The 24,575-nt window shown below is 34.0% G+C and overlaps 1 protein-coding gene across 1 annotated transcript in view; it reads left to right on the plus strand.

Moving 5' to 3' along the window:
- The window catches only part of fam135b (family with sequence similarity 135 member B), a 69,478-nt gene that overhangs the window by 25,666 nt on the left and 19,237 nt on the right, over positions 1-24,575 (plus strand). Inside the window, 5 exon segments of the mRNA XM_051136627.1 lie at positions 387-466; positions 11,112-11,251; positions 16,711-16,781; positions 20,281-20,454; positions 21,344-21,470. Coding sequence (XP_050992584.1) covers positions 387-466; positions 11,112-11,251; positions 16,711-16,781; positions 20,281-20,454; positions 21,344-21,470 — 592 coding nt within the window.

Raw genomic sequence — 24,575 nt, forward strand, 5'->3', positions numbered from 1 at the left:
CAAAATGCTATTACGTAGAATAATTTCAATTGGAACTGTATATATAGAGTTTCTTGAAAGCACAGAACAACTTTAATTGTTATACATCTTACAATTTCAAAGTTAAACGTACAGCAACTTTTTTTAATGTGTTGAGTGTACTCAAAAATTTCCTGAAACTGGTTGTCTTGAGTTTGGAAGTTTTCTCATTGCATCTAGACCATTTTAACACCAGAAAACCACATAGTTTTTTTTTTTTTATCTCTTAGACACATTGTAATTTGTGCTGTTTTTCAGTTGTTTAACCTCAGTCTTGTATGATAATGAATCTTTTTACAACTGAGTTGCAATCCAGTGTTTTCTCTCTAAATAAAATCTATAATAACTCAATTATCTGTGAATTGCAGCTTCTATCAGGTGAGGGCAGGTCTGCGTGTGTCTCCTCGGGTTCTCCACAGAATCACTGCCACAACACCTGGATACACAGGTGAGAACTTCATATATTTACTTCCTTCATCTCAGTGTCTCCATAAACCCATGTGTGCAGCATCAACATGTCAGACAGTATGCAACTAATCATTAAGCAGCATCGGCTTATGAGTGTGTCTAGGTTCTTTTCTTCTATTAGATTTAGTCTGTTTTATTTTTTATTAGTTTTAGATTCAAGATGCATCATCTGAGAGAGGGTTTTAGACAGCCAGCACGCTAAACTTCTCTCTGAGGAGATGCATCTCTAATTCATTCCCTTTAAAGGCACATTAAAGCAGCACTTCTGAAACTAATTCAACTTCTTAATTTCAGAGACAATTACCGTCAACATTAAATCGCTCGCTGTAAGCAGTGCTCCTGTTATTATGCACAGCTGTTTGTGAGGACTTCATTTTGGTTACAATTATTCAGCCTATTTACCTTATTTTGCTGGATACAGGATGATACTGAAGCCCATCGGATGAGTGTGAGCATTCGAGGGCTCTTTCCCAGAAGTTTTGGGAGGATTCCCTCGCTGTCTCCACTCCTGCTGTTAAAAATAAATGTGCAGAGTAAACCACTTAGACACACAGGTCTTTCTGAGACAAAAACACAGACTCTAGAGGACAGAGCGAGAGATACAGATAGAGACAGATAAAGCTTTTAAAGCTAAACAAATTATCAATCATGCACTAATACTCTATCACTTGCTTTCAAATCAAATACATATCGACAATGGTAATGACTGCAATACAACAACTGATTTGTTCGACACTGATGCAAAATATTATTAAATTATCACCAAATTACATGAATTAATTACAGTTAAAATATTTGATTACAATTTTAAATTCTTACTTATATATATATATATATATATATATATATATATATATATATATATATATATATATATACATACATACACACCTACTCATCAAGGCTGCATTTTTTTAATCAAAATACAGAAAAACAGTAATATTGTGAAATGTTATTACAATTTAAATAAACAATTTTCTATTTTAATATACTTTATTATATAATTTATTCATGTCATGCAATACAGATATTTTTTTTTTGCATACATATAAAATGTATTTTTTTTTTTAAAATACAATAATTAAAAATATTTTAAAACTTAATTTAAAATGTTATAATTTATTGATATATTTAATATATTTTTTTTAATATATGTGAGCCTGGACCACAAAACCAATCTTAAGTAGCACAGGTTATTTTATTATATATTATTATATATTATATGTTATATTTGTAGCAATAGCCAAAAATACCTTGTATGGGTCAAAATTATTGAATCTTCTTTTATGCCAAAAACCATGAAGATATTAAATAAAGATCATGTTCCATGTAACACATGGTCTCTCATCGCTTATTCTATCATATTACACAATTGCTGTATGACTAAAGACATTTTCTCACGGTTTTCTATGACCCCTTGATTGCATACACACACAGTCTATGTAATTTACCTGTGTCATGTTCTGTGTCTAACTTGCATTCTTCTCACCTTCTCAGCACACATTCTGTGCTCAAAACAGTTATCTACAGGCTGCTTGAGTTTTATGGCCATCTGATGGCAGTCAGGGACATGGGCGCCATGTTTCCACAGGTCATGTTGTGTCAGGAGAAAATATCGTCTGTTTTCACAACACTGACAGCTTCTTTGGTCTCTCACACACGGGTTGCTTGCACACACACACACAATTATCAGTGTACACACCGCTGTTATGACATCTGTTTCGGACCATGTTCAAAAGATCCAAAATAACTATTTTTTAAAAAAAAGGACACACAAAAGCCCCTTATAAAATCCACTTTGACACTATACTGTCAAGAAACCATGTTTGTAGTATCTTACCACACACAATTTTGAGAATGAATCACTCCTATTAACCTGTGGGACTGCTGTTTAGTTTACATTTTGCATTCACAGTTAGCATGCTTCTGAAAGTGACACAGGTTTATTCTGTAGGGCCTCAGATGAATTGTGTGATTCCAGATCAAATACTGCTGTCTGACTGACATCACTTCACCATAATGAGCTTCTAGGCAGACTTTCATCTTCTGTTTATGTGCGAGGAACCAACAAGACTACAAGTTTGTTGCTGGATGTCTGCTGCCTTTTTTATCTCCTGACACAAAGATTTGCTTGTATTTCTAGCATTTTGCATACACTACCATTTAAAATTCTAGGGACAGCAAGTCTCTTATGTCCACCAAAGCTGTATTAATTTGATCAACAATACAGTAAAAACAGTAATATTGTGAAATACGATTACAATTTAAAAGAACGGTTTTCTATTTGAATATATTTTAAAATGTAATTTATTCCTGTGATGCAAAGATGAATTTTCAGCATCATTATTCCAGTTTTCAGTGTCACAAGATCCTTCAGAAATCATTCTAATATACTAATTTGCCGCTCAAGAAACATTTCTTATTATCAGTGTTGAAAACAGTTGTTATGCTTCATATTTTAAACTTAAATATATGAAAGATTTTTTGCCAATATGAAAGTCTTTACTGTCACTTTTGATCAACTGAATGCATCCTTGTTGAATACAAGTATCCATTTCTTTAATAAATAAATAAATAAAATTAAATCCTACTGACCCAAAACAAAACAAAAAACTGAAATAAAAGAGAAGTTTTCAGTCATGTCCCTTTTACATTAATCCAGCTGGGATAAATTAAGTATTTCCTATTCATTCACTTGCTCATTTTGCTTCAGTTCAAGTTATAGGAGATAACACAGCAGATTTCTTTGGCTATCTTATCTTAATGGTTTTATTGAGGAGTTGTGTGTGTATGTTTGGCAGCAGAAACCCTGTGGCCTCTGTCTGACATTGAGTCTTGGCGCTGCTTGTTTGACTGAACGCCAGCAGCGGTCTGACTCAAACTCACACACTCACTAGCATCAGTGGCCATTTTGGATCCGTCAGCCATTCTGGCTCTTCTGGGAATTTTTTTTTTTAATTTCAAAATGTCATCCGGACAGCTCACTGACTGACTAAACTTAAGTGCTTCAGGGTCTTTGTGCTCTCTACTAACTTGAACGGTTAAGATGGTACAAGAGTGCAATCAAAATCTACATTGTGTTGTGCCTTACACATTCTTCCTCATCCTGACCTGTTTAGAATGCTTCCCACTTCGCATTACTCCTTATGTACATCATTCATGTTTCAGCAGTGCTGTCTGTGTATAAACAGCATATTAAAATCGGTACTGTTACCAGCAGGAATAATATTGTAGGTATGAAGAGAATGAATCACGTCACATCATATGATAAAAAAGCCTAGAGACTTGAGCTAAAATGCTAATTCTGACTGTACAACATGTGATATTGCAGTGCAGTGCTGTGAATTACCATACTGCAATCAGACGGCTGCAGAAACAGTCCCTTCTGTTCAGTTTTTCTCAGATGTTCATCAAAAACACACTGTCCTGATCCACTATCCAATCCTGTGAAATACCTAAGATATTACAAAACGAGAAAAAAAAAGTACTTAAGTTGAAACCAAGAAAAATACCCACTTTTCATTTGATTTTTCATTTATTCATTTACAAGGTGCTTTTATACAAAAGATATTTATGACAAATGTTGCATCAGTATCTTCACTACAACAATACAGACATATACAGTCATGGCCAAAAACATCAGCACCCTTGCAATTCTGTCAGAAAATGCAACACTTCTCTCAGAAAATGGTTCCAGTAGCAAATGTTTTGGTATTCACATGCTTATTGTTTTTGTTTGCACTGCACCACCACACACACACACACAAAACAGAAGAAAAGTCAAGCTTGATAAAATTTCACAAAAACCTCAAAAATGGACTGGACAAAATTATTGGCACCTTGTCAAAATTGTAAGAAATAATTGCTTTTCAAGCATGTGATGCTCCTGTAATCTGTATTTGATCACACATGTGGCAAGTAACAGGTGTGGGCAACATAGTAATCACACTTGCAAAACTTGCACACTTTCTTGAAAGTGAAATTAAAAAGCAAACTGCATTTAAAAGCGATTTCAATGCCCCACATATTAATAGCAGCTCCCAATTTATATATAGTATAATTATATATAATTCCGATAAAAAGCAATGAAATATATTTTCTCCTCCCATCTTGTATTTAATCCCCTTAACAGTTGCATAGTACACGTCATTTCCTTTGCAAACATGGTATTCAGAATATTTAAATTGTCAAATAGCTTAATTTTTTAATTTTCCATGACTGTATGAGAGTGAGCTCGGCCATTTGTACATTTTATGGTTCTGGCTTCCGATCTCATCACATCCAGCTATTTTTAGCTGTACAATACAGCTTGTTTTGCTGCTTGATATTGCAAATTGGTGTTTCCTACCATATTACTTTAATTTATTATCGTAATTATAAACACACTGCTTTGTAGTGCAAAATATCGTTTACTGCACTTTGTCATTCATCTCATCAATTCCCTATAGCAGCTAATGAACCGGAAGTTGAAGAATAAGGTGGATGGTGGTGAAACTTTGCCACCATAATGCGCAACTTTGCAATTTTGCCATGTTTTTATTACCCAGTACTAATTTATTTTTCTTCTTAGAAATAATAGCTTCCCTAAAACATGTTTAAGGGTGAAAAAATAGAAATATATCCTAAATATCTGTACTTACTGTAGGCCTCATGACTCATGCACTTTATTTCAAGTCTTCTGAAGTCATATGATAGCTTTGTGTGTGAAGCAGACTGATATTTCGATCACTGAGTGTGGGCTATTAACTGGAGAGAGTTAACTTGAAATTAATCAGTCCAATCTGTGACCAAATCATTTAGACCACTTTTGTGAGTTGAATTAAATAATATATTTAAAAGATCAAATTCAAAACAACGATTCAATCTTGAATCAGATGGTGTAACTTCTCATAAATGTGCAAAGGAAGGTCTAAAATCTGTAAAAAGTGTTACATTTCAATTTGCTCTTCACAGAAAGCAATCATTTTACTTCAAAGGACTAGTGATTAAGTTATACAGACTACTTTTGCAATCAATTTTAAAGACTAATTTGCAGTAGACGTTACAGTTACGTCAGTTGCAGCAAAACACCGGTAACAAGTAAAGGAAAATGGGTCAAATCCACGGAATAAGAGAAAAAATTTATTTTTGTGCCTTTTGATGCCAGAATCGGTTGTCGGTTTAAATGGACAGACTATGGATGAAAACTGTTATGATTACTCTACTTTTAAAGCATAAATTTGATTTAACCAATATGTCTGCTGTTCGTAAGAGACGCATTGTATTATCCCTACAGTTAAAGCATGACATAATATTTGAACCTACTATTAACATTATATTACTATTAACATTTTACCTAACATTTATTTATTTTATCTCACAATTCTGACTTTTTTCTCACAAATGCAAGTTTTTATCTTCTAGTTCGAACTCTATAACTCTATGGCCACGTTCACACTGTCAATTTTTGGGACTGACAACCGCATTTACTTACATGTGTGAGTCTCGAAATGTCCCACACAGCAGCTTACAGTCGATTTTCGAATACTGTCTGTATGAACGTGCAACAGGAATCAAGCCCGAAACCACAGATTAAAGCACGCATCACACGGTAGACGCGCGTTTGTGCGGCAGTTCGTTTCTCTCACACTGAAAAACGTGACGGACAACTAGTCGTCCAGTCCTGTTCCATTCACACAGTGTGTTCCAAGAAGTTGTAAGTTCTGAAAATTTACGGGTGTGAGTTCGGTTACAGAATACAGTTGTCACACCCGTAAATAACCATACTGTGTGTGAACGTAACCGTATTAAGGATTCAAATATGGTACTGACAACCGTATTCTGCTGCTGTGTGAACGTGGCCTATTTAACTCAACAATAGTGAGTTTGTCAATTCTCAGGGGAAAAAAGCCAGAGCTGAGGGGAAAAGAGAGAATGATGAGTTGTTTTTTTCTTATCAGAATTGTGAGATTTAATCTCTGAATTGCGAGAATAAAGTCAGAATTCTAAAATAAAAACTCAAATTCACCAATTTTTTTCTTTTATTCCATGGCTCCATAGACTGCTACTTGAAAACCGTCATTTTCTGCAACCAGATAAGCTCCGCCCACAAAAAAAATGTCATCACTGTTGGCAAACACTAAATTGGTCTATTGTGCAGTTTCATTATTATATAGCTGGAAACTTCCGGATTTTTATTTTTATTTTATTTTTATAATTTACTCACCCCTATTTCACCCAAGATGTTCATGTCTTTTCTTCTTCAGTAATAAAGAAATTAAGATTTTTGAGGAAAACATTCCAGGATTTTTCTCCATTTAGTGGACTTCAATGGTGGCCAAGGGGTTGAAGGTCCAAACTGCAGTTTCAGCACAGATTCAAAGTGCTCTACATCAGTGGTTCTCAACTCCAGTCCTTGGGGCCCACTTCTCTGTTCTGTTCAGCTCAGTTCAGTTCATCTTTATTTATTTCCCGAAGGCAGTTTGTTTGCAGCAGACAAGCATTCTACATAAAACGAGACACAACACAAAAATCACACTTAGTTTCCTTCCCAAAGAATCCTATCTCAAATTTAAAAACTTTACAGCTGTAGCGATAAAAGAGTGTCTAAACCTATTTGTTTTACTAATTGGGGTTCTATACCGAATACCAGAAGGGAGAAGATAAAACTTGTGATACATAGGGTGTAAATCATCTAACAAAATACTCTGGGCTTTACCTAAAACCTGTCTATGATATAAGTGGGCCAAAGACAACTGCTTTCTCTCTGTCTCTTCTGCACATTTTGTATGTTTCAGAATCTGACACACTTCAGTTCATGGATCCAGAGATTTTCTTACTATAGGGAGATGAGAGGGTCTGTATTACTTACTTTACTTTAAAGCATAACGGCTAAATTATATCATGTGCCCTTTAATAACCAATCACATTACAGCCTTGATATCAGTGAATATCAGTCAGAATTGTGTGACACTCAATTGCCATTTACGGATACCATAGGAATGAATGAGAATTGCCGTAAAATGAAACCCACTTGTCGCAAAAAGTCAGTGACTTCTATTATAAAACGGCCTTTTTTCATGGTAAGCTCTAAAAATAGTTGAATCGAAAAGTATTGTTTAGTGTAAAACATGTTGAAGATTAGCAGATAGGCTCTTGATTCATTAAAGGATCAGCTGTTTCCTCTAAAAAGCTGTTTATTCAGCGTAGTGAAGCCTCTCTTCCATGGACTTCCATTCAAAATAAAAAAAAAACTGTCTCTGGTCTCTTTTCCCACGTATTGCCAGACCGGAAGCGTTTTAGCCATTACGCTTTTTCGGCTAATGGTTGCAGGCTTGCCATCTAGTGGCTTTGATGGATCTTTCTCCTAACGAGCTGATGATCTGAATCAGGTGTGTTAAATGAGGGAGACATACAAAATGTGCAGAGCAGTGGGCCTGGAGGACTGGAGTTGAGAACCAATGCTTTACATAATCCCAGCTAAGGAATAAGTGTTTTATCTAACAAAACAATCAATCACAAAAATGTTTGTACTTTTTAACCTCAAATGCTCATCTTGAACTAGCACTGTTAGTTCTTTGTGTACTCTGGTTCAAAAAGGTAGGGTAGGGCGAAAAACTTTTCATTTTCTCCACCAACTTTAAAAACGTCTGACATTGTATTACCTTTTTTTGTAAAGGGCGTGCATGATTACATAATGCATTAGGTCGACCTAGTGCAAGACGAGTACTTGTGGTTAAAAAGTATATATATTTTACATTTTCTTTCAGTAAATGATCAAATCGTTTCACTAGATAAGACAATTCTTCCTCAGCTGGGATTGTGTAGAGACTTTGAAGCTGCAGTTTGGACCTTCAACCCACTGGCCACCACTGAAGTCCACTATATGGAGAAAAATCCAGTAATGTTTTCCTCAAAAACCTTAATTTCTTTTTGACCGAGAAAAGAAAGAAATTAACATCTTTGTTGACATGAGGGTGAGTAAATTACCAGGAAATTTGTATTTTGGAAGTGAACTAATCCTTTAACTATCCAAACCGTTAATTTTTTATCCAAAATGCCGCATTCCAGTGCAGTGCTGTAAATTTCCATACTGCTGTCAGACAGCTAGAAATAGTCTATCGTGCTCATCAGAAACACACTGACCCGATCCATCATTTTTTTTTCTGGGTTTCTGACTCCTCCTCTCCATCAAATACACACACACACTCCCCATGACTCCTCCGGCAAGATCAGACTCTACTGTACGACTCTCTCCCAGGGTCTCTGGGGCATCGGCACACTGCAGAAGTGTTTTTGGTGACACGCAGAGAGGAAGAAAGGCACAGAAAGAGAGAGACAGACCAAAAGAGGCAAACAGAGAGAGACGGACGCAACGGGGGTCTGTCTTTACGCGAGACCCTCACTGTTCCGCTCAGCACCTCTCTGACACGCGCTATCATCTTCTCCACTGAAGAGAAACCCCGCTGAGGTGCTGTCATCCGTCACAGACAAGATCTCTGTCTCTCTGTGGCTGGATGTGGAGCCAGTGGCCGACGTTTGATGCTTAGGGCCTTGATGGTGGCTGTTTTAGTGTCAGGTTAGTGAAGAACGGGATGGGTAATGCTAGATTTGATGGATTTTCTCTCCTTAGAGAAAACGTTCTTTGCTCACATGTGGCTCTTTAAACTTTTCTCAGACGTTTCTGCTAAAATTCAATTGGAGAAATGGGTAGAGTTTAGTCAAATATGAAAAATCAGTCATTTTCTCACCTTCCAGTTGAAAACGGTGACCAAACAGTGAGCGTTCACATCCTGAAAATAAATATACACACACATTCAAATAGTTCACATGAATATATTTTACGCTATACTAAATAATCTGCAGTCATGTTATATTGCAAGGCAGCAAACCTGAAGGTTAAAAATGTAAACAAAAATGTAAATGTTGCGGTTTGGTCTGATTTTCATGGTAAAAAGAGTAAACTCTAATAGAAAAATATTTTTTTATATTTGTACATTTGATTTCTAAAGCATTTTAAAACATTGCACTGCAAAATCCCTTATCTAAAAATTTTATTTTTCTTTTCTTGACATAACTAAAATTCACAATAAAATAAAACAATCTAAAGAATAAATACATGAAAAAAGTACTGTTTTTGTGTGGTTTCTATTTTTTAATTTTTTTTTTTACAAATTGTTGCACTACAACATTACTTAATAAATTAAATAAAATTATAATAAATAAAAAATAAATTAATGACAACATACTGTGTTTTGTGCTGTTTTTAAGATATACAACATGCATTACAAAATTACTTAAGTAAATAAAATAACACTATTAAAAAATAAATTACAAAATATTTTTTTGGTTCGGTTTTAAAAATATTTCGAAATGCTGCCCTATAACATAAATGAAATAAATAATAAAATAAAAATAAATTACAATATACTGTGTTTTGTGCTGTTTCTAAAGTATATTTACAACACTGCATTACAAAATTACTTAACTAAATAAAATAGTAATAAATAAAATGACAAAACAGTATATATTTTTGGTCCATTTCGAAAACATTTTTAAATGTTGCACTTCAACATAACTGAAAAAATAAATAAATAAATAAAATACAATAAATAAATAAAATATACTGCTTTGTGCTGTTTCTAAAATGTATTTACAACATTGCATTATAAAACTACTTAACTAAATAAATAAAATAATAATATTAACCAAAAATTTACAAAACATTGCATTTTTTTGATCCGGTTTAAAAAACATTTTTAAAATGCTGCACTACAGCATTACTCAACTAAACATAAAATAAAATAAAATAAAATAAAATAAAATAAAATAAAATAAAATAAAATAAAATAAAATAAAATAAAATAAAAAAGTGACAATATACTGTGTTTTGTGCAGCTTCTAAAATATATTTACAACATTGCATTACAAAATTACTTATCTAAATAAATAAAATAAAAAAATAATAAAAATGACAAAACATACTGTTTTTTTTTGTGTGGTTTCTAAAACACTTTTTAAATGTTGCGCTACAAAATTATTAAACTAATTAAAATAAAATAAAAATTACAACAAGTACTGTTTTTAGTGGTTTTGAAAAACACTCAAAATACTGTAATTCAAAATAACTAAATAAATATAATTACAAATATTGTACTGCTTTTTGAATAGTTTCAAGAGCATTTTTATAACCGTAAACTGTGACATTAAACAAAACAAAAATGTAATGTTATATAAATATTTTATGCTTTGGCTTTCCTTCAACCCAAAGTCTCCACTTGTATTCCATTTAGGAACTAGGATACTAGGAGCTACAGCCAGGATATATAATAATAGTATTCCTACAGGCCCTGCTCTATGACAGCGTAAGTATTTTCAATTGATGTTTTGCTTTCTCTCGAATTCTAAAAGCCTCAAACACACAAAATCACAATCCTGCCAAACGCTGTCAGAAAATAACGCCTGTAGGCAACAGACTGAATATGAATGAAACAACCACATCTCGCTTTCTGCAGGGAAGCGTCACTGAACTTTGATGCTCACGCAGTGGAGAATCTCTCACTGCAGTGCTGTGATGTGAACAGCAGAGAAATAATCGACCTTTTCTTTCTCTCCATTTGTCTGTCTGTCTGTCTGGCTCTGGGAAGGCGAGTGCAGTTTCAGCAGCGCAGGGGTTCACGATGGCGGCGTGTTCAGTCGGATCTTTCAGATCCTGTACAGGAATGAGGAGGTGACCCTGGAGGACCGCATGAACTTCAGAGTGCACCTGCTGCTGGACGGGGAGAGGGTGAGTGTCCCGCTGCTCTGACAACAGAAGAGACAAACATGTCTCTGACTTTCATTGAGGAAGTGAAAACTTTTATACAAAGTGACCTATGGTGCATCTAAGTTGTTTATTGCTATAGCAAAGCTTAACAATTTCCTGCTTAAACAGCTAAACCCAGCCTAAGCTCAGTGGCTGCTTTGGATGGTCTCCCAGGCTGGTTTTAAAGTGGTTTTGGCCACTTTTTATCTGGTCAGGCTGGTCTTAGCTGGCCAAGCTGTGAGGAAAAAAAACAGCTATTTATTAAGACTAGACAACCAGCCTAAGCTGGTTTTAGCTGCTTTTTACTGAATCAACAGGTTTTATCTGGTTTAAAGTCGAGTTGAGATTAAAAAGTATATAAATTGTATTATTTTTATTAAAATAATTGATCGTTTCACTTGATAAGACTCTACTTCCTCGGCTGGGATTGTTTACAACTGCATTTGGGATCGTTTGAAGCCACATTTAAACTACATTTTGGAAGTTCAAAATCAGGGCACCATAGCAGCCCATTATATGGGGAAAAATGCTGAAACGTTTTCCTCAAAAAACAATTTCTTTACGACTGAAGAGAGAAAGACATGAACATTTTGGATGACAAGGGGGTGAGTAGATTATTTGTAAATTGTTGTTCTGGAAGTGGACTTCTCCTTTAAACATGTTAATCATGCTAACAACATTCTAGAAACATGCTAATCATATTAGCAAGATACTATTAACAAACTAATCATGCTAGCAACATGCTACTGACTTGCTAATCATTGTAGAAACATGATAGCAACATGCTAGTAACTTGCTAATCATGCTAACAACGGTTATTAACCTGCTAATCATGCTAGTAACATGCTACTAATTTGCTTACCATGATAAAAACATGCTCACAACATGCTAGTAACTTGCTAATCATGCCAACAACATGTTAGTAACTTGTTAATAATGTTAAAACATGCTTGTAACATGCTAATAATGCTAGAAACATGATAGTAACATGCTAATCATGTTAGCAAACATGCTAGTAATATGCTAACCATGTTAGAAAACATGCTAACAACAACCTAGTAACATGTTAATCATGCTAGCAACATGCTAGTAACTTGCTAATCAGGCTAGCAACATGCTAGTGACTTGTTAATCATGCTAACAACAAAGTAATAATTTGCTAATCATGTTCATAACATGGTAGTAACATGCTAATCATGCTGGTGACTTGCTAATCATGCTAACAACATGATAGCAACTTGTTAATCACGTTATCAACATTCTAGTAATTTGTTAATCACGTTAAGAACATGTTAATCAAGGTAGTAACTTGTTAATCATGCTAACAAAATGCTAGTGACTTGTTAATCATGCTAGCAACAACCTAGTAATTTTCTAATAATGCTAACAACATGGTAGTAACATGCTAATCATGCTGGTAACTTGCTAATCATGCTAACAACATGATAGTGACTTGCTAATTATACTAGCAACATTCTAGTAATTTGTTAATCATGTTAAGATCATGCTAATCAAGCTAGTAACTCGTTAATCATGCTAACAAAATGCTAGTAACTTGCTAATCAAGCTAGTAACTTGTTAATCATGCTAACAAAATGCTAGTAACTTGCTAATCAAGCTAGTAACTTGTTAATCATGTTAACAAAATGCTAGTAACATGTTAATCTTGCTAGGAACTTGCTAATCATGCTAATAACATGCTAGTGACTTGTTAATCATGCTAGCAACAACCTAGTAATTTTCTAATAATGCTAACAACATGGTAGTAACATGCTAATCATGCTGGTAACTTGCTAATCATGATAACAACATGATAGTGACTTGCTAATTATACTAGCAACATTCTAGTAATTTGCTAATCATGTTAAGAACATGCTAATGAAGCTAGTAACTTGTTAATCATGCTAACAAAATGCTAGTAACTTGCTAATCAAGCTAGTAACTTGTTAATCATGCTAACAAAATGCTAGTAACATGTTAATCTTGCTAGTAACTTGCTAATCATGCTGACAACATGCTAGTGACTTGTTAATCATGCTAGCAACAACCTAGTAATTTTCTAATAATGCTAACAACATGGTAGTAACATGCTAATCTTGCTAGTAACTTGCTAATCATACTAACAACATGCTAGTGATTTGTTAATCATGCTAGCAACAGCCTAGTAATTTTTTAATAATGCTAACAACATGGTAGTAACATGCTTAATCATGCTGGTAACTTGCTAATCATGCTAACAACATTCTAGTATTTTGCTACTCACGTTAACAACAATGCTAATCATGCTAGTAACTTGTTAATCATGCTAACAACATGCTAGTAACATGCTAATCATGCTAGCAACATGCTAGTAACATGCTAATCATGCTAACAACAACCTAGTAATTTTCTAATAATGTTAACAACATGGTAGTAACATACTAATCATGCTGGTAACTTGCTAATCATGCCAACAACATTCTAGTATTTTGCTACTCACATTAACAAAATGCTAATCATGCTAGCAACTTGTTAATCATGCTAACAACATGCTAGTAACATGCTAATCATGCTAGCAACATGCTAATCATGCTAGCAACATGCTAATCATGCTAGCAACATGCTAATCATGTTAACAACATGCAAGCAACAAGCTAATAATGTTAGAAACATGCTAGCAACATGCTAATCATCTTAGAAAGATTCTAATCATACTAATAACATGTTAGTAACTTGCTAATCATGCTAGGATCATGCCATTAACTTGCATTATTAATTAATTATTAATTATTATTAATTATGCTAACAATATTGTAATCAGCCTGTAAAAAATACTAGCAACAGGCTAACCATGCTGACATGCTAACATCATGTTAAATTTTGTAAACAATGTGCTAAATCATTAGAGCAACATCAACTTTCATACTTTTACAACTGCTTCAAACTTTCAGGCTAGGCTTTCTCAACCCAATTCAAAGTTTGTTCTCAAATTTCACTCATCTAGTTACAATTTACAATTAAAAGATTTAACAGTTTTCTATTTGAATGAGTTTTAAAATGTCATTTATTTCTGTGATGCAATGCTGAATTTTCAGCATCATTTCTCCAGTCTTCAGTGTCACATGATCCTTCAGAAATCATTCTAATATGCTGATTTATGTTGGCGGTGTACTAACTTTTATTACCAGAAATGACAGTTCAATATCAGTATGACCATATCTATTGAAGAACAGCAGAAAAGGAAAACTATACCTTTCAAGGAGCCTTACTTTTTGACAGCACTGTATTATATTCCAATATTATGACCAATTGTGTCATACCAGCTCATTTTCGCCGTTATGAAATATGTGAAATGGGTATGAGAGCGGCAAAGAGAGGCAGGGAATTGTGGGTGGGGAGAGTGTCTTATCAGATTTCTACGGCCATCTTTCTTATTAACCTTGAAGCAGTTATCTGTGGCCGCGCTCCTCTCCGTCCTCTCCTCTCCGCTGTCTCTCCCCCTCAGATAAGACTTCTAAAAATAGCTTTCCATTTCCCCAGAGTGTGAGTTTAATCAATCCGTGTATCAATAATTGGAGCAGCCCTGTTTGTTTTCAAAGATCGGCAGAGTACGCCAGTTTCTCAGAACGGGGCGGAACCTTCTGTGTAAATCACATCAGGGTTTGCTTTTAGAGGAGATCTATAGGAGCAGCACATGCTAAAATCATGTTTTCATTTGAAGGATCCTTATGGGGAAGAACATACCATTATGTGTGCACATGTGAGTGCACATAAACTTCATGTGGTTCTGTTTACTCACACACGAGCACATAAAAATTCTGCACATGGGAAACAATGCTGTTACATGTGAAAAATAAATATATATTATTTTATAAATAAATATATATTAAATATATATTAAAAAAATAAATATAAATTATTTTAAAAATATTATTTTAGAAAGAAAATGTAACATTTTGTTTTACAGGAAAAAAAATATATTTATTTGAGCAAAAATACAGGGAAAAAAATAATATGATGAAATATTACTGCAATTTAAAATAGTGGTTTTCTATTTTTATATACTTTAAAATAAAATTTATTTCTGTGATGCAAAGCTGAATTTTTGTCCATTACTTTAGACTTTAGTGTCACACGATCCTTCAGAAATCATTCTAATATGCTAATTTATTATCAATGTTGGAAACAGTTGTGCAGCTTAAGTTTTTGGAACCTGTGAAGGATTCTTTGATTAATAAAAAGATCAAAAGAACAGTATTTATTCAAAATAAAAATCTTTTAAAAACAGTATAAGTCTTTACTATAACTATGTATCGATTTAAAACATCCTTGATGAATAAAAGTATTCATTTCTTTTAAACAAAGAAGAAAAAAAAAAAAGTACAGACCCCAAACTTTGAATGGTAGTGTATATTATTAGAAACAATTTCTATTTTGAAGAAATGTTGTTCTTTTTAACTTTTTATTTAGCAAAAAATCCTGACAGAAAAGTATCATGGGTTCCAAAAAATATTAAGCAGCAAATCTGTTTCCAACACTGATAATAAATCAGTATATTAGAATGATTTCTGTAGGATCATGTGACACTGTACACTGCAGTAATGATGCTGAAAGTTCAGGTTTGCAGCACAGGAATAAAATACATTTTAAAATATTTTCAAATAGAAAACCACTATCTTAAATTGCAATATTTTACCATATTACTGTTTTTGTGTTCTGTATTTTTAATCAAATAAACAGCCTTGATGAACAGAAGTCTTCTTTAAAAACATTAGAAATCTATTATTATTTATTATAAATTATTACTATTATTGTATTATTATTACTAATTCTGAAATATAAAATGTAATTCAATTTTTTATATATTTATCACAAAGTGATAAATATATAATTTAAGGCAAGTATTCATTTAAAAGTAATTTAATTATTTTATTTTTTTATTTTTTTATTTAGACAGCTGCAATGTGATTGTTGGCATGTTCACATAAAAAGATAGATTCATGTGGTTCCGTTTACTTACACATGATCATATAAAAATTCTGTACTTGGGAAACAACGTTGTTAAACATTGTGAAACCACATGATGAATAACACCTCAGGACAAGTGTGCTATAATTTCTATACACTTTTTTTGCTAGGTGGATGAGAAAAAGATTCACGAAACAAATCAAGGCAATGAAATGCAGAGATCAGAATGCAATCACCCAAACATCTTTGCTGTGGTTGACAGTTCATTAACTAATATTGATTAGTTCAATGATGCTATTACTATTATGACAGACTGATATGACTCTTATTGCACTTTACTCCATATAGAGATCCTGCATTTACATTACATTTATCATTGTGTAAATCAACTTACTGGGCATTGTTTATCTTCTACACTGTAGAAGAGATCTTGCTTTGTCTTTGAAAGTTCTCCAGTTAGCTGTGATTGACAGGTGTGTTGATGTGTGTCTCAGGTGGAGGAAGCTGTGAGTGAGGTGGATGTCCAGCTCAAACTAGATCTGCACTTCACTGACAATGAACAGCAGTGAGTATCTCGTATTTTCTCCCTCTACCTCATCACTGACTGTGTTTAAATGGCTTACACTATCATGCTGTTTTGCACTATGTGGTAAGCGTACTGTGCACAGTATGTGAATTGATTAGTATGCAGGAAACGACCTACATCTTTACCTTAGTGTATATTGCTTGTATATTAAATAGAGGATTGTATCCCACAATGCAATGCACTTGATCTTCGATGTACAGAGTAATGAATGAATATATGTTTGAATATGTGTCTCTTATGTTCACCAAGGCTGGAGTTATTTTGACCAAAAATACAGTAAAAACAGTAATATTGTGAAATATTATTACAATTTAAAAGAACAGGTTTATATATTAATGTATTTGAAAATGTAATTTATTCCTGTGATGCAAAGTTGAATTTTCAACATCAGTACTCCTAACTTTAATGTCACATGATCCTTCAGAAATCATTCTGATGCATTGATTTGCTGCTCATAAACATTTCTTATAATCTTCAATACTAAAAACAGTTACAATTAAAAGTGCAGCAAGTGATTTCTGAGAAACACTTGATATTTGAAAACACCGAACCAAACACACCTCTACCTTGATAGCTCCGCCCCCAAATGCATCATTAACATTCTATGTAGCACAGGCACCTCCCTCATCAGGAGCAGACACGCCCCTTACTGGTGATTGGCTAGAAGTGTTTTGGTGCTCAGTTCAATCCACTTTCAACAGCATTTCTCAAAAACTGCTTACTGCACCTTTAATATTTTTGTGGAAGCTTTCTTTTGTACAGTATGTCCAGAATGAATGACTTGCCCTCTCCATACTGTAGTATATGGGTCATTCCTGGGATTCTGTAATATTTCAGTCACCCAGAGTTTCTAAAGTGGTGGTTGACCAAAATTATTTGTTCAAAGCTTTTCACAACACTTGGGTATGCCCATTATAATGAGTAAAATTAATCACTGCATTTTAATTTTCTTTCTTTCTTTTTTTTTTTTTTTTAGAAAATAATGTCTTATATCTATCATTTTGTCATGTCCCTGAGGCACTTCACTGAGCACTTAGAAAATTTATAACAAAATGTACATAGCATCTGTGATTTCTGGCAGTAATGTAATTTGTGCATTTATTTGTGTTCCTTTCTTGTGAAATATTTTTTTTTTTCTTTAAAAACTGCAAGATATTTTATAAATACAGACTTTAACATTATGTCCCTCATCTGAACTCAACCCTGTCACACTAACCATTGTACGCCTATAATAATTTATACTCCGCTCATATGTGACATCATTTACCAGAAATGACATCATCCAGGTCTCTTTAACAGTGGTGCAGAAAACGGTTGGGAGTATCATACTGTTTATTCATATTTTTGAGGCTTATTATAATCAGGGAGGGTACTGTCAAGCTTAACAACTCAACCCTGTCACACAAAATTAGGACAGAAAATGATTGATGATTTTTTTTAACAACAATGTACTTATTTTATTGCTGCCATAAATGGTCTACTTTCCTAACTACATGAGAAGCAGTGGCCAATTTGAGTGAAAAACCTCAACCCTGTCACAAATATATGTATTTCTCATTGAACATTATTTATTTATTTATTTATTTTTGTCAGGGACAGCAGGTAGATGTTTGTTTTATAACAAGTTCTGTGTAAAAGCAAATCCCATTTTGTCTGTTACGGTGTATTGTTAATGCCTGAGTTTGACATGTGCCTAATTATATTGGGTATTTAGAAAATGAATCATATGTAGATTTTCCAAGTTGAAAATGTTACCAAATCTCAGGAATTACTAGGGCTGTAAAACGGTACCGGGTTCGGTACTTTCGGTACTGAAATTTTAAAAATGTCCATTTCCTGCTCACATCTGAGTGCTGTTCAGACGATTTTTTAAATATCGCTGATTGGCCATAGTGTTCACACACTCAACAGACATGATTGTGATTGGCTACAATGATAAGCGCTTCATCTGCATATAGACGGATCCACTGATCTGCATTTCAAACGTTCCCGTTGTGCTTATTTGTGTGCGCTCGGTGAGGAGCGTAGAACGCTTATTTTTCATTCAATACCGAAAGTACCGAACCCGGTACTGCTTGACAGCCCTAGGAATTATCCATATGCCATTTATTGCCCACTATTTTTTTAAGCAGTAATAACATGTTTTCTGCTTGACAAAATACATTATGCATTCCATCCTATATTGAATAATGTTTTTACTGTTGGCAGTCAGAAATGTTAAAAATCAATTATATGGTTTTTGGTTCATCCGTCACACTAAAAATGTAGGATCTGATCAAACCCATTGAGCTGTGTATTCCACACAGCACACTCCATACAGTACTTTTTGTCAAATTTAGTAGGTTATGTAGTTACCAAACATACAGGTAAAAACAAGTCGGAATTAAAGTTTTTAAGACTAAATTAAACATGTAAAATAATGAGGTGGTGTGACAACAATGTAGCATACATGTGGAAATATGTGCTTATTATTTTACATACTATTTAAACAAAGAAAAATAAATAAATAAATACAACAGTATGCTGTTTATAATGCACACTATGTATACCCATTCTCTCCCTCCTTCCTGTCATCTGTATGATCTCTGTCTGTTGGTATTTAAGGAGCTGTGGTGAGAAAGTGTGGGAGAGCCTCAGGCAGGCACAGCATGTGTGTATGTGTATATTAATCAAGAACGAAAGAGCAACAGCACTGATGGCCTTCAGCTTAAAATACTCACACACACACAGTTCTGTCTCAAAGCAGCACAAATGAGAGCAATTACCTGAGCCTCTTACCTGCAGCAGAGCCCCGGAGCTCAGAGCGGCAGCGGCGGGTCGGCCCCCGTGGCCCCTGAGCTCTGCAGGGACGGCAGTGAGGCGAGCTCATTAACTACACTACCTGTCCATCTCCCTGTCCTCCTCATGTTCTCTCTCCTTCTCCTGAGTTTTCTTTTTTAAGGTCTTTTTCTCCAGCTCTGTTTCTCTGGCTGCCACATCTTAGTATAGTTGTACATTTGCAGACTTGAGACAATTCTACCTATCCTATATGCACAATTGTACTTATTTATTTATTAAAATTTTTTTTAAATGGATTAGTTGGAATAGAGAGTTAAAGGGATAGTTCACCTGAAAAAGACCAAAAAAAATTCTGATAGTGTATTTAAATTAAGCTTGAACCACTGATGTCACATGGACTATTTCAACAATGTCCTTACTACCTTTCTGGGCCTTGAACATGGTAGTTGCATTGCTGTCTATGCAGGATCAGAAAGCTCTCGGATTTCATCAAAAATATCTTAGTTTGTGTTCTGAAGATGAACAAAGGTCTTAAAGGTTTGAAATGTCATGAGGGTCAGTCATTTTAAGACTTTAAGACTTTTTGTCTTGCATTTTCTGTCTTCCATTGTTGACATGCATATGAATGAATAAATAGAGTATGAAGTCTACTGTGACTGTGTCTTTTTATAATGCGTGTTATTTTGTGTTTATGTGTTAGGTTGGCGGATATCTCTTCAGTGCCTCTGATTAGCAGCAGGACGTTGGGTTTGCATTTCCATCCACACCAAGGCCTACACCATCACCTGCCCGTCATGTTTGACTATTTCCACCTGTCCGTCATCTCTGTCTCAATCCACGCCTCCCTGGTGGCACTGCACCAACCACTGATCAGGTGATTACACTAAACTCCGCCTCACCAGTTTTTAGCCAATCAGCAGTTTAGGGCATTTTACCATGGCTTCAACATTTATTTTGCTGCTTTGTTTTATTATTATTATTATTATTATTCGTTGTTGTTGCTATTATTGTTGATTTATGATTTATAATTTTTTTAATTTAATTGAAAAAAAAAAAAAAACTTGCCTAATAAAATAATAAATAATAAACCTAAATAATACATCACTAGGTATTTAATGTATAACAATAATTTATTTTTTAACTACACCTTTAATTTGGTAAGGCAAGTATTATTCAGTTTCAATTTTTTCAATTAAATTATATTTTTTTTTAATTAAAATTACAATTTTAAATTAAATTAAATAGCAATAATGTGCTTGTTAGCACAGTCACATAAAATGGCCAGCGTTTCTAGTTGAATGGTGACTACTGTGTATTGTTTGTTGGATCTGCACCTCCTGTTCGTAGGAGGTGTGATTGGCAGGATGTGATGTATTTTCACCGCCGAGGATCTGTTCTTTAAAACTGAGCTTTTAAAGTGCTAGATCTTTCTCTGAACCCGCCTGAAAGCAAAGCTGTCAAATTCAAAGTGTGCGTGTTTGTCAGCTGTCATGTGTAATGGATTTCAGAGAACAGAAGCCTCATTACTGACAAATATTCTCAAGACTGACTTACAAACTAATCAGGTATTTGTGTCTCTTTGGGTTTTCCAGCAAGCATTGTGTTTACACAGATATGTGGGTATAAATGATTTTTCATGACTAGATAATGAAGAATCTTTTGAGTGGTTCCCACCGAGATCCCTTACGTTAATTCAGTTGGTAACAGCTGCACACATTGATCACGCCACAGGTACTTACAGTGTATCGTTTGTCTTTCTGTAGTTTCGCACGAAGTGGAAAGGGGGCGTGGCTGGGTAAAGGATCTCCAGAGAGTGAAGCTCCGCCCTCTGCAATGTCAGTGGAGAATCTGATGTTTGGGGCGGGATATTGCAAACCTGTGCCAACAGAGGTAACCACATACATTAAACCGGATCATAATACCTCACTCAACTTGCACATAAACAATCATAATGTGTTTTAGTGAATGTAATGTAACGATCTTAACTGAACTATTAAATCCAATCCTGAAATCTGTCCGTTTTGCTCTTCTGGGTTTTTAGTTCAAGTCTCTTTCAGTATCTCCCAAAAAAAGAAACTTCTTGCAGACACTGGTCATTACATTTTGATGAAACCTTAAGAAAAAAAGAATAATTAATATATGATAAAATTGAGGCTGCTATGTTTTGAACAGCTCGATTCCATACTACTCAAACAACAACAACAACAACAACACTCAAAAAACAACAATCAAACAAAACACTGCTGTTCAAAAATTTTGGGATCAGTAAGACTTGTAATGTTTTTTAGAGAAATGTCTTATGCTAATCAAGGCTGCATTTAACTGTAATATTGTGAAATATTATCACAATTAAAATGAACGTTTTTCTATTTTCCTCATCCTTTACTCAAGTCTTCAGTGTCACATGATCCTTCAGAAATCATTCTGATTTATTACAAATATGCTGATTTATTAATCAATGCTGGAAACACTGGAACCTGTGATTCTTTTTTTAGATTCTTTGATGAATAAAATGTTAAAAAGAACAGCATTTATTCAAAATATAAATCTTTTATACAAATGTAAGTCGTTATCATCACTTTTTATTCATTTAACATTCTTGCTGAAAAATGAATAAATAAATTACTGACCCAAACATTTAAACGGTTTCTTTTTTTTTTTTTTTTTTTTACATAAATGCTATTCTATTTTTATTCTATATTCATCAGAGAATCCTGAAATAAATATCACAAGTTCCAAAAAATAAATACATTAATAAATAAAATATTAATCAGCAACACTGATAATAAGTTAGAAGATCAGAATGATTTCTGGAGGATCATGTGACACTGCAGGCTGGGGTAATGATCCTGAAAATTCAGCTTTGCATCACAGGAATAATTATGTTTCAAAGTATATTAAAATAGTAAACCATTATTGCAACATTAAAAGCAACACTGATGAGTATACGAGATTCTTTGAAAAACATTAAAAACATTTCTGATCCCAAACTTTTTGAACTTTTGCATTTCCTGTATGCACGAAAACCCATTATATTTGTAAATTATATAATAACTACAGTATGTAATTATAATAGTTATTATTGGTGCTGAAGTATTAACAATGGCTTTTATTATTGTGCACATTTACAGTTTTTCTTAAGATTTTCTTAACATTTTTGTAGAAACTGGTGCATTTTTCGTGGATTCTTTTATTAACAGAAAGTTCAGCTTAAAATACAATCTTTTGTAACATTACAAATGTCTATGTTTAATTTTTTTTTTATTATTATTATTATTATTTATTCAGACTGCACTCAGACAGCCCCCCATAAATACAAATAATTTTTTTTAAATAATGGCAAAATATGCCCTCTCTTTCAGGAAAAAAAATAATTAACCATACTGAGGTCATATGACCACTTTCAGTTTCACCTATTACTCCATTATTATTAATTATTTCAAAAACACCAGGCAGTATGCAGTGCATATAATGTGCAGTATTCATTCAGAACACATTTATGGAGCATCTCCAGATAATATCTGCTTCAACTGGCTCTAAATGAAATACAGGCACTTAACCAGAGCAATTTAGAGTTAAACAGCATAGATAATTTGACCTTTCTGGCCGTTTGCTGAGGACAAAGAAGCCCTGCATTTCTTTTTTTTTTCAGGCTGGATGAACAGAGGTTTTGCTTGCCTGTGGAGATTTCCATTTAAGCAGGAAATCGTAACGAGGTCTCTCGACTCCGTATGGGTCCTACGTTTACACCCCCCCTGCAGGGCACTTTATTAAGTACAGCATTCCGCTGGAGGGAGGCAGCGTTTGATCATCGTAACGAGCCCAGCTTTAACGGCCTTAAACATGAGGAGCAAGCATCTCTCCCTCTCTCTGCTTTCTATAAGCGCTCCTCAGCACTTCTACTTTACAGTGAAGCACATAATATGGAATTTTAGATTGTACTACTCAGGTTTTCATTATTAAATGAACTAGGATACTTCTAAATGTATGCAAAAACAGCATAAAAGTATCATAAAAATCATATATTGCAATACTTGTGAATCACAACAGCTTTCTGTGAAAACTAAAATTTAGTTAAGTGAACAACAATGTTAGATTGCTATTCATTCTCTGTTTACTGCTGCAACTGAATCAGATCAAATTGATTGCTAAACAAATCATTCAGACTGGTTGTGTGAATCAGATGATTCACTGAAACGATTCAATTTCTCATTAATTAGGCATCACTACTTTTCCAACAATCTATTGTACAGCATCTGAAGACTTATGATATACAACGTACAGATTTCCACAATGCAAGCTGGCACATTTACTTTGCCTTGCACACTTTCTTACATTACATCTGGCTCTGTGAACTCAGTCTATGACCTATGTTTCTTATATGTGAGTGTAATATTAACTGTGTGTTTTCCAGCTGTCACAGGTACTAAAATGTGAGAAATGTCAACAGAAAGCACAGAGCAGATGTTTGTGTATGTGTGTGAGAGAGAGACTGAATTCAGTAGGCATCTGTTTGAGTCAAAAGGACATAACTGAATGTAGATTACAAAGCTTCATGCATATAATGACAGCGTTCAGCACTCTCTTTACACTCAAACATACACACACATTACACAGTACACACAAGTATGCAGTAAAGACATATTAGAGGCCCACCAGACTCACAATCACCCCTGCATCAGCAATTTATGAGCCTTTCCTCCAAACATTTAAAGCATCACCTGCGTTTTGTTAACTGTAAAACCGTACATTTAAAAATAGCTTGTATTTAGTGTTTTAGTTTCATATAGAAGACTGTTTCCACCCTACAGTGAAAAGGTAACAAGGAAATAGTGACTTTTGACATTTTATTTTATGACACTTTATTTTATAGTGTCACTTTATAGTCTCTGTTCAAATGTTTTTTGTTGTTGTTGTTAAATAATACTTGAAAAATTTGGATATTTACTATTTAGGGAAAAAAATGGCAGTAAAATATTTATAATGTTTCAAAAA

Source organism: Labeo rohita, chromosome 19, assembly GCF_022985175.1.
Source record: "Labeo rohita strain BAU-BD-2019 chromosome 19, IGBB_LRoh.1.0, whole genome shotgun sequence".
NCBI lineage: Eukaryota > Metazoa > Chordata > Actinopteri > Cypriniformes > Cyprinidae > Labeo > Labeo rohita.